General features: G+C 35.3%; 2 protein-coding genes across 2 annotated transcripts; both read left to right on the top strand.

The window, feature by feature from the left end:
• Positions 1-2,492: 2,492 nt before the first annotated feature.
• LOC143423237 (glutathione synthetase) lies at positions 2,493-5,866 on the top strand. Its single transcript, XM_076894411.1, has 6 exons — positions 2,493-3,158; positions 3,433-3,839; positions 3,913-4,305; positions 4,869-5,088; positions 5,198-5,555; positions 5,641-5,866. The coding sequence occupies exons 1-6, from the start codon at positions 2,527-2,529 to the stop codon at positions 5,800-5,802; spliced, it is 2,172 nt and encodes a 723-aa protein (XP_076750526.1). The 5' UTR covers positions 2,493-2,526; the 3' UTR covers positions 5,803-5,866.
• Positions 5,867-8,156: 2,290 nt separating this feature from the next.
• On the top strand, positions 8,157-11,832 carry LOC143423234 (rabphilin-3A). Its single transcript, XM_076894404.1, has 9 exons — positions 8,157-8,442; positions 8,532-8,670; positions 8,757-9,236; positions 9,308-9,858; positions 9,920-10,113; positions 10,189-10,448; positions 10,546-10,692; positions 11,007-11,430; positions 11,516-11,832. The coding sequence occupies exons 1-9, from the start codon at positions 8,363-8,365 to the stop codon at positions 11,644-11,646; spliced, it is 2,406 nt and encodes an 801-aa protein (XP_076750519.1). The 5' UTR covers positions 8,157-8,362; the 3' UTR covers positions 11,647-11,832.
• The last annotated feature ends 616 nt before the right edge of the window (positions 11,833-12,448 follow it).

Genomic DNA, 12,448 nt, shown 5'->3' with positions numbered 1-12,448 from the left:
TGTGATCGTGTATTAACGAGACGTATGACAAAATTCAGCTTATGGAACAACCATAACAATACATTGCACACTACCAGAGTTCTTTTCGAAAAGACCAAGTCCAGTTTGAAAGTAGCCGGGAATAAGTCTGAAAATAATTATTCTGCTGGTCAGTTAAAGAAAAGGCCGAAGAAAAGAAAATCTCTTTCTACCGACGAAGAACGACATGATGTAAGTATAATTGAAAAATAGAAAACGTTAACAGCTTACAAAGTTTAACCTTCGTTATAGAAATTATTATTTGATGTCGAACGAACGATAAAATATGATCTTAGAAAGTTTGGAAATGTTTGCAAGACAATATTCATGAATCCTGAATTAAAAAAATAATTTAAAAAGTTACAAAAAGTACAATCTGTTATAAATGATTAAAAATACATAGATAAAATGTGCATGTTAATAGGCATGGAATGTAAAAGCATTGGCTACTTCAGAGGAATATAATTTGGAAGCTTTAGTGCAAGGTCTTCAACAACAACAATTATATCTACCTAGTACAATAGCTACCTTGACCAGTTGTAAGTATATCAGAATTATTTGATTAATCTAAGAGATTTTTTTTACATAGGATTTTACAGTCACATTATGTACTTATGTTAGAGTTGATAACACGAAAAACTCTCAAGAAAGTTTACAGACTTCTAAACAATAAGATAAAATGTTAAATTCATTAATTTTGTATCGTTTCACACCATCATTTGATTTAGCTAACTTAGTCCTAATTCAATGAAAGATACCTACCTAGGATGTAAGTTAAAATTCTTAGTATACCTTGGTGTTTAAGGGATGTATTTTTAAAAATATTTTTATTATTATCACATTACATTATCTTACTAATCTTACATCGTACATTGAACAATTTTAAGAAACAGTTTAACATACAATAATAATTTGAAGTGATCTTCTGTGCTACTTTATTCATATGACCTTTAGTAAATTAAGAAACCTAGTAATTGGAATTAATGCTTACAAGGTCTAACATCGTACCACCAACAGTGTGTATGCTGCAAAAAATAAATTATGTGAATTCATTCTATCCAAGTTAGATGCGTGATACATGCAATTCTAGATTAATTACCAGCTGAAACATAATGAATATACGTATTATGGGTTAAGAGGAAATAAAAGTATCATTTAAAAACGCTAAGGAGAGATAAAGTCAAATAATAAAGTGAGAATAACAAGAAACGATAATATAAATAACTACTGAAATATAACTTTAACCTGTTTTACCCTAATCACGTTCAGTTTCATTGATCTTCGTATCGATACTCGCGTCAATCGATGCGAGTACTTTCCATCCCAATATCAACTATATATCGCAAGTGAGAGTATCGATACGAAAAGTACTCGGTATCGAGGGCGAAAATATCGAGTATTTAAACGTACTTTTTTGACTCGGTTGTTAGACCGAAAAAAAAAATATCTTATTTCGTGCTCAATGATACACAGGATCTGCAATCCAGAACGGTTGGAAATTGAAATGCCAGGTTATCCGAGTACGTTAATTCGATTTGATTTGGGTATCGACATGATTTTATTAGTATTACCACCATTAATCTGGATATTGCACTTCATTTTCGATAGTATCGGGCAAAGCACCAGAATTGAGGACTTAATCTTTCTAATATGAAAAGATAACTCGTATTTTATACAAGGTATCTGATAATATTTTGTAATCGCCTTCGTGCTAGTTGGATTTTGCGAAAAGCAATAGTACCAGTTAGCAGTCACGAGTCGCAAAGATCCTCTTTCTCAAAACACGTATCGAACGCCTATTAAGAACAGTAAGCAGTTATTTAAAATAGTACATCGTAGCTCCTCCCAGATTTGCTTGAAAAAATATCGTTATCGTGTGCTTGAAATGAAGGTTATGTAGAAATAATTGCGTATGTATTTTTATGTAAATTAGAAACTGTATGCGCAATAGGTAAATTCTACATATTTGAAAATAATGCTGTCGTGGGATCGATTTAACGATACCTTCGTATGATTCTTTTCAAATCTTTGCCCACTCTTTTTAATTGCCACGTATACCGCTTTCGGTACGTTAAACTTTATTTTTGGACTAATACCTTCGTTATTGACAGACGTATATATTGCTTTATGGTAATATTTACACCGTTTTTCAAATGGCGTGTCATAGCGGTATACGGCGTTTAGTAATGAGTCGTTAGTTCTATAGTTTTCAAAGTATTTGAGATTACTATTTGAATTTTACGGTGAATACTTTTAATCTAATCTCTTTATCATTATATTTTCCAATACTCGCCACCGAAACAATGATCTATTAAATTGTTTGTTTCAAGGATTAAGTCCAGACGGTATATTGTAAAATTAATATTTAATTGATTAGAGTGAATAATAAATTTATATAATTATAAAAATTTATATAATTACGATTAATCGTATGTATTCTTTCGCACTTATCATCGAAATTTGTGATTTGAAAGGTCCATTGTAAAAATCTATGAATAAGAAACAATTATGGAGTCGATTCTTCGTTTACCTCCGTCGACAGACGAGATAAGAGAATTGATAGAAAAGGTAAAGGATTGGGCGCTTATGCATGGAGTGTGTATGAGGTCGAAAAAAAATTTTAATAAGAACACTCTACAATTTGCACCGTTCATCCTGATGCCATCACCGTTCCCGAGAAAAGAATTCGAAAAAGCTTGCCAGATGCAGACTGTATTGAATGTACTTATACACAGAGTTGCTCAAGACTACAATTTCCTGAAAGAAACTTTAAAAGAAACGATCAAAGTCGACAATTTCACGAAGGAGTTATTTGATATTTATGAAATTATAAATAACGAAGGTGGTCCCGCGCAGAAAGTATCCCTTGGTATATTGCGTTCGGACTTAATGCTGAACACAGCTTGTATAGAGGAAGATAAAAATAATGCATTTTTACCGTACTGTTGCTGGAAACAAATTGAAATAAACACAATTGCTTCCGGTTTTGGTTGGCTAGGACCTGCTTTAACCGAGTTACATAAATTCGTCCTAATGGAACTTGGTTACCACAAAGAAATAGAGAATCTTCCAGAAAATAATGCGTTACAAATAATATGTTCAAGTATGATCGAAGCATGGAAAATATATGGCAATCAACAGTATGTTTTCCTTTTTTTTTTTTATGTTTAAAGTTCATTTACAGAAAAATTGAAATATATATTTAGTAAGGAGCGGTCTGGACGAATGACTTTTACATCGAAATCGAACTTAGATCACAGACATAATGATGGATAATAAGAAAGTGTAAAATATTAGGAGTTTCTCGTCAGTAATTTTAAAATAGGAGGCCAATTCCGCCTAAAAACTGTTCGCCCGGATCGCGATCGTTCTTTGTAAACGAAACGATACATTCAAATGTATAATTCTTTACAGTGCGGTAATTTTGTTTGTCGTCGAGGACGTTACATACAATATATGCGACCAACGTTTTCACGAATTTGAGATTCGAAAGCAAAATCCAAATATCAAGGTCATTCGCAGAACTTTAACGCAATTAGCAGCCACTGCTGAATTAAACGATGAGAAGGAATTGGTAGTAGATAATTTTATCGTATCTCTAGTGTATTATAGATGTGGATATGAACCTGGACAATACCATACAAAAAAAGAATGGGAAATAAGATTACTGATAGAGAGATCGTTAGCTATCAAATGCCCCACTATTCAATATCATTTAGCAGGAACTAAAAAAGTTCAGCAGGCTCTTACCAAGCCAGGTGTAATTAGTAAGTTTTTAAAAAATGAACAAACATGCGCAGAGATCAACAAAATATTCACTGGTAAGAGAATTAATTTGCTACTTCGATAAATGACTACAGGGTTTAAATTAAAATATTGTATTATTTTATGTAGAGTTTTATGCGTTAGACTTTGATGAACACGGAGATGCTGCTATAGAAATGGCAATTGCGAATCCACATCGATTTGTGTTAAAGCCTCAGCGGGAAGGAGGTTGCAACAACAAATATGGATTGGATATAAAAAGTTTTTTAGAATCTGTAAAGAATAAGATGGACAGAGTTGCTTGGATCCTTATGACTAAAATTTATCCTCCGATTCACAGGAGTTATATGATTAGGCCTGAAGAGAATATGAATACCGAAGCACAAGAATTGGTTTCTGAGTTAGGAATATTTGGTGTTATAATTGCAGATGAAAACAATGTATATATTAACAAGCAAAGTGGTCATATGTTACGGACAAAGTTAGCTACTGCTAATGAGGGTGGTGTTGCGAGTGGATTGGGTGCATGTGACAGTCCATTTCTAATAGATTAAAAGATAAATCTTAATTATACAACATATTATTGTATAATATATGGGATGAGAGTACTTTTCAGTTTCAACATACATTAGGTGGTACATTACTGAATATCATTACTTGAAATGACATTTGATTAATATATATCGCATATTTTTTTTAATAATTGTCCAAACAAAAATTTTCTTCATTCCATATATTATTTTATGTAACTTTGATTTCATGTCATTGTCTGCATAATTAAAATTTTATGCATATTCATTATAATAATATCTTAAATATTGTAATCTTTTTACAATCCTTTATGTACAGAAGTATTTTATATACAACAAATTTTATATAATAATATTTTTCAAGTATTTTTATATCGATTTTCAATCGTTCTGTTTTCACTTTGTCCTAAAATAAATTTTTGAGATGCATATAAAAAGAGATAGATTATAACACTTAGCTTATGTTTGTAATATAAAAAAACATAGAAAATATTATATTTTATATTGTATACTTATACGTTATTTTATTGTGCTTTATTTAGATTATTTTTGCAGCATTACCGGATGTTATACATGCTGTAGCAAAGTATGAAATAGACCGTGAACCAAGAGAAATCTTCTTTTTCCGAGAAGGTACCATTGTGATGTGGAATATTTCTGAGTTCGAATGTGAGAATCTAATACAGTTTTTAAAAAAGTATGAACAAAATAGTTACACAAAGTCTGTTATACAAGCCGAGAGTGAGCTGATGAGCTACAGTTATATGGACAATGGGTAATAATTGAAGAAATTTAACTTTTATTATATTTGTAATTATTTAATTCTATAAATGTAAAAACAACGCCTATAATAGATTTTTATTTATTCTTCTCATGTTTTATAGGGGAAGCAGTCGTATAATGAATGGTAACATCATGTTAGCTTCAAATGCAACGGATTTAGATAAATACACCTTTTCAAATGCAATGGCACAGTCAGTCAAGTTAGGTATATGGGAAGCATCCCTAGATAAATATATAGATTCCATAGAGTTTGTTACCGAAGATTTAAAGGCTGGCAAAAAACTTAGAATGACACGACACGAAGTATTAAAAAAGCAAGGAGAACTATTCGCATTGCGGCATTCAATTAATTTAAGCTCAGATTTACTAGATACTCCAGACTTTTATTGGGAGAGAGATGACTTAGAACGTCTTTATCAAGAAATTTGTTCATATTTTAACATTGCTAAGCGCACAAGGGTAAGATATAAAAAATCATTTTTTTTTTTTTTTCTTACCATAAATCATAGCAATTTGTAAATACGTAATTACTTTTACTCTATAGGTCATAAACGAAAAATTGAATCATTGCGTGGAGCTTGTGGGAATTTTAGCTACCCATTTAAGTGATCGTCATCATATCCGTTTAGAATGGATGATTATTATTCTTATCATGGTTGAAGTTTGTTTTGAAATATTACATTACATCGATAGGTATTTGTCTTAGTAGTGTACATAAAGTAGTTGTATCTATTAATTTGCAAAGGAATTAAACAATAATCTTTGTTACTTATGTATGATATATTTAAGTATAAAAGAAATTATTAATTATAAAGAAAATTAATTTTTTTCCAAGGCAAATTTTACTTAAAAAGACCTTATCAAAAATACTTTCCTACTTTTTTATTCTTTAACTTACTCACAGATTGTTTCACAGTTTCCTGCATGCGAATTTCACTCTCTTATTACTTAGTTTATTTGTAGTAAGTAATTGATTTTCTTACACGCATACAGATATCACGATATACGTTTGTGCCCACGCATTTCTACACGTTTGCGATACGCACGCGCGTGTGTATACGATGGAGGAAGAACAGGGCCAACTTGAGAGATTACATTTCATTCCGTTACATTTTTTATACGCCACACCTTATTCAGAATTGAACGAATTTCCGTTGTTCTACCTGAAACGCATCATCCTTTCCTTCGCTAGAATGACAGAAAAAGAGAAAAGAAGAATAGCGTAAACTTTAAAGCGATCTCAACTCCATTATACCTTTTTAATACTTTATTTATGCTACGTTTCAATTATTATAGATTGAACCGCACGAGATGTTGCGATTGTTTTGTCCGGACGATACGAAAGTGAACGAAACAAGTGGTTTTACGTGATATAAACATAAGGTACAAGGCCGTTTCATTTCCTGTTCTTTAGTTAATCGAATCGGGAGATGCTGTGTTGTAGGTGAGCCTCTTAGATACATCCCTGTGAATCGTACGCATGACTCGCACCCTTCTGCGCCTGTATCGAAAGAGTACCGGAGCCATACGCTAGTTTCACCGATAATAGCATTCCACTTGTCGGCTAGCTGATGCCGTGGTAAGTTCAACTCTGCGCTCGTTCGTTTTGTCTGTACCACTACCATATCCTGGAGAATATTTAGAACCGCTAACGTCACCGTGCGCTACGAATTTTGTAATTTTTTATAAATCACCTAGCAACCCAGTAACTATGTCAATGCGAAGCGGGTGTTCAGTTTTAAATCAAACGTTCCACCTTTAAAAATATCCACGTAAGTATAATCTCGCATGATTTGAAATAATTTTAATGTTCGATTCGGAACAATTTTATGCTCGTTGGTTATTATTTCGATTATTAGTCGATCATTTTCCGTTAAAATCGGCAAATCGGTTACGTTAACGCAAAATACAAAGTATCATATGTTTAAGTTCGAGCTCTGCTATCGTGTCTGATTTTTAGAAATTATCCAGCTTCTAATCAGTTACAGGTTGCACGGAGCGAAGTTTAATTAAGAAATCATTCATTTCCACTTTCATCGCTGCATTCGACACGTTATATACTTTTATATTCAAATCAGAGTCCAGATGAAACATGGAATTCAAGTGTCGCATATCACAAACAGCTAAATAATAATAAATTGAATAATACATTGGTTGAACTGAGCTTATCGCATTCGTATTGAGTGTACGTATATATATACATATTTCCTTTAACAAAACAGCCGGTGAAGAATGATTGCTCGCGTCACGAGCTCCGATTGATCGCCCTTCAGCGTAGGACTTTCGCGCTTATTTTCTTTTTTCTTCCTTTCCTATCGCGATATCATTGCCACGCGTCAGGAAACAACTCTCCCCTCTGTTCCACTTTTTCTGTTTCTCTCTCTTTTTGTCCGGCAGACATATCGATGTACACGATGTAACGACCCTTATCGTTTCGAATCTGGCCATGCTGCATGCAATTTTTCTTTTTCCATTTGCTGTTAATTTAGCGTGCGCACGTTTTACTTTCTTTTTTTATCGTTTCAATAATGTAACGCGTGTACAGTAGGAATTTATCAATTCTCTAGTCGATCCGGTTACAGTTTGTTCCTTTTTAATTTCGAAAAAAATTTATGTCGAACTTGAACGCCTTCTTTCCCTTTTTTTTTATATACTCACGCATGTATTGGAACGATGCGTTAAGAAAGTAAGAATCGTAGTAAGTGAACCGTTGAATTATCGATTTAGGTTCAAATATAGTTTCCCTTTGGGTACTTAAATAATACAGCAACAGAAGTGTAGCTAGTACTTGTTGCGTGTCTATTTTTAAGCGAGAGCTTGCTCTTTTAAACTTTGTCTCCTTCGATATTAACGTTTCTTAATACTCGTGGTATAACGAGACAACTAATTTGAGCGAAAAATTAAATATTAAATAATATTTATTCTAAAATTTCTTCTTAAACATAGCCTTTTATTTTTATTCAAAGATGCATCCGTCCAATTTTTAATAATAAATTTATTTGATTTTATACGAGTATAAAGAAAATGTAATCTAGCGCAAAAGAACGTGTTGCACGCTTGTAAGTATTTTTTTCCACGAGTGAGTTTTGTTAAGAGCTAGAAATGATTGAAATTCCTAATTGGTGTTAGCGGCTGCAAGGTTCGCCTAGGATAATATCACGAAAGGAATGTTACAGACGTGAATAACGCGAGTACCGGAAATACCGGCGTGAAATGAAAAGGAAGTAGAGTTATCGAATTAAACAGCTGCCGAGTTAAAGAAAAGAATGGACATCACAGTGAAGGATGCAGGCCGGGGAACCAGATGGGTCTGTCCCAGTGATAGACACTTGGCATTAAGAGCAAAGTGAGTATAAATATATCTACGAGATTGATCTATATAAATTGCATTCAACATATTTAATTAGATATCGATTAATGAAATTGAACAATTAGGTTGCGAACAGGCTGGTCTGTAAAAACTGGTTCCCTGGACTCAAAATGGGGCGGTTATTCGAATTGTTATTCAAGCGGCGCGAACCGATGCGCCCAATCGTTTGTACTTACGGAAGAGGAACAAAAAACGATCATACAGGTGTAAATTTATCCCTACTTTATCGTTTTTCATTTTAATCGGGTGTTAACTCGAATTAGTATCGGTATACCTTTGCGTTTGATTAGGTGATTCAAAGAGCCGAGGCATTAGATCTGTCGGAACAAGAGAGAATTGGCAGATTGGTAGAGAGATTGGAGAATATGAAGCGCAACGTGTGCATTGTCACCGCGACAAGATTGAACGAGAGGAAAGGTTGCAGCAGCCGATGTTCCAGAACTGCGCATTGCGTGTGTTCTTGCGCTCTTTGCGGTGAAAAATTTGGCACGGTATTAGGCGCGTCTGCAAACCTCTGTAAGGATTGCCGGAAGTACATATGCCCGAAATGTGGCATCGAGACTAACGAACTGAACCCGACGCTTTCGAATGTTTCTACGACAAGAGAGAAGGCACAGGAGAGAACCACCATGCAACGAATCGTTCGACGATCGAACAGTAGTCAGAAACAATATCTCTGTCGCATCTGTGCCGAGACTAGAGAAATGTGGAAGAAAAGCGGTGCTTGGTTTATCAAAGGAATGCCCAAGTACATTTTGCCTGAAAAAAAGGTATATCGAACGAAAATAGTACACGAAAAACCTATTTAGATAATTAATACAACGTTCTCTTGAAAATATAGGAACGAGGATGGTCACGATCTGCCCATAAGACATCCACTTGGACGATTGGGGGTAATAAATCAGTGGACTCTGCAGAGCCTCAAGATTCTTCTTCCGACGAAGAGACAACGCGGCGCTTAGCGTTAGCCCGACGACAATCAAGTTCATTCTCTAGTTTACAAAGAAATCAGGATAACATTGCCAACAAGACTCATTCTACGTTATCAAACTCAGCCCAGTCGACTAGTAGCACGTCCAGATCATCGGGGCAACGATCGAACGGTCTTTCATTGTTAAATAGTCGCGAAGAATGTTCAGATCAACTGGATAAATCTACTCTTTCTATCGCGTCCCAATGCAGTCGTCTTTCACCATCCCCTACAAGTCCTCGTCCACGGTTGACTCCAAGATCTAGCAACGATTTCCAGATTGACCAGCGCGTGTCGTTCGAGGATGAAGTTATCGAGGAGAAGAAAAAATTAAATGACATTAACGATTTGAACGAGGCTACTAAACAAGTAGAATTCAATTCGTCCGATCAATCAAAAAACTCACAGGTACAATCTCTAAGGTACGTAAAAATGATAAATAAAAGAGTAGAGGTTTAGCTGATATCAGTTGATACGTTGCAGACCGAATTCAACGACAGTTCCAACAACACCAACGACGACAGTTATATCAGTGGAACAAATCCCGGAACAATTTCAAATGCACAAGAAAAACACGAACCAGGAAGGAAATCAATCCCGTCTAGAACAGGGGAACCCCTTATTAAGCCTCTCCAGCAACAATCAAATCGATTCGACGCAACAAATGCTGGAGTACGGTGGGTAGACGCAATCTGATCTCTAGTAAGATGGGAATGAAATGAAACTAACGATTATACTGTCTTTTAAAACAGAAGCAAAACAAAATTATGGAACTCTAGAAGTCTCCTTGCGATACGACCCAGCAGTTCAGTGCCTCCAATGCAAAGTGGAACGAGCACGAGGTTTACAGCCAATGGATATACAGGGCCTCGCCGATCCGTTCTGCAAGCTCAACATATTACCAATAGACACGGTGGCGAGTACGAAACGACTCCGCACAAAGACGGTCCACAAAACACGGGATCCGGAGTTCAACGAGACTCTGAACTTCTACGGAATAACAGAAATCGATGTACGAAGAATACAAACTGTTTATGAAAGTAAACGATGATCGCGTCTTCTAAAGAAACGAAGATTATACTGTAAAACATTGACTTTTCTTACGATAGATGTGGAACGGCAAGGCGCTGCACATCCTGATCCTTCAGGACGATCCAACAGGCCAAGACTTTCTAGGAGAGGCGAAGTTCCCTCTGCACGAGTTACAACCACGTCAAATGAAACATTATAACGTTCCACTCCAGAATCATTATGCGGTAAGTATATGCAATTGGAACTTCAATTTTGGTTTCACGTTTGTTTCTAACACTATGCATCAGGTGCATGTCACGATTTCAGATAGTTTGAATTAGGTTCTTAGCTCTAGACCAGAGGTACTTTGTTTAAATACATTTTTTATGCGCACTCAAAACTCGTTCTTTCATACGTAATAAATATTCATCTGGAGAATGAAATATATCTCAATTTATTCGTTCTGACGAATGTTTCTCGCGCCTAAAATTTTTCGCGACGGTCGACTTTACTTACATTATTGCAGACACTAAGATATAAGAGCTCGACGTTGGCATAGGTGGACAACGAAGAGGCAGCTTGGGGTGTATTTTCCAGTGGACGAGGGCAGATCCAAGTGAGTCTAAGTTACTGTACAAGGCGGCGAGCGTTGATGGTTACAGTTCACCAAGCTACAAATCTTCTTCCTATGGATAGTAACGGATACTCTGATCCATTTGTCAAGCTGTGCCTTATAGAAAACGAGACGAACAATCATCGGCAACGTGTCTTCGATTATTCAATCGCGCGAATCACTGCTAAAAGGCTAGCGTCGAAGAAGATCGCTAGTCGTAACACACAGAGTACAACTATCAAGTGGAAAACGTTGAATCCAGAATGGAACGAAGAGTTCACGTTTTCTACTCGATTAACAGACCTTGTGAAACTCACGTTATGCCTTACGGTGTGGGATAAAGATTTTGGCAAGAGTAACGATTACCTTGGTAATATATTCTCGTTTACCAATCAAACGGTTACACCATTCAATATACCATGTTCTATTATGTAAACAGCGTTATTTTCGTTTAGGTGGGCTCGAACTAAGTTGTAATAGCAAAGGAGCAAGGCTACGACATTGGGTAGATGCAATCAAGTTTCCAGATCACCGGCATCGAGCTTGGCATAACTTAATCGACACTATTTTGCCTACAGAATCGTAATTTATATTTCTACTCTTGTTAATGTGTCATTCAAAGTGTTTTAATATGGTCTGTATAATCGATACGCATAATGGTTCGCAATATATAATTTATTTACACATCACTTCCACTGTTGCTCAAAAAAAAATGTACTATTCCAGAAAGACGTTAACACAAAAATAAAGACACTATATCGCTTCTGAAAAATATCTTGCTATATATAACGTGCATAGATCTGAGTAGCGAGTTCTGTAAAAATTGAATAAGAATTAATGTTAAAGATATTATTGAATTAAATATTACAACTTGAACAAAATTTAATTTTTTTTATTACTCGTGGCGCCATCTCTGTGAAAAGTGCTCAAACTGGTCGCACAGCAAAGTAGACTACTTTGGACTACTAGTGCCATCTCTGTAAAAAGTGCTGAAACTGGTCGCACATCGTTATCGACAGCGAAGTGAACTACCGACCGACTGGTGGCGCCATCTCGCGGAGACACGTGGAACTATTCGGCGAGTAGTTTCAGCGCTTTCCACGGAGATGGCGCCAGTAGCGCGGCAGTTCGCTTCGCGGTCGATAACGATGTGCGACCAGTTTCAGCACTTTTTACAGAGATGGCGCGAACGTTCTGATTTTATTTATTTAAAGTAATGGCGCCAACTTTAAACTTAAATTATGCTGATTAAGAAAGAATAAGAAAACTTTAAGCAATCAAATAATTATTAGAATCAGTTTAATATATTAATAGGCTGTAATTATTATATCGTGTTGGTTTTTTTGCGATATTATCATGGAATTGTTAAATTAAAGTAAAGGCATGTA

This window comes from Xylocopa sonorina, chromosome 4, assembly GCF_050948175.1.
Source record: "Xylocopa sonorina isolate GNS202 chromosome 4, iyXylSono1_principal, whole genome shotgun sequence".
In the NCBI taxonomy this organism is placed as follows: domain Eukaryota; kingdom Metazoa; phylum Arthropoda; class Insecta; order Hymenoptera; family Apidae; genus Xylocopa; species Xylocopa sonorina.
Note: the sequence above shows the minus strand (reverse complement) of the source record. Positions and strands in the feature narration are given on the sequence as shown.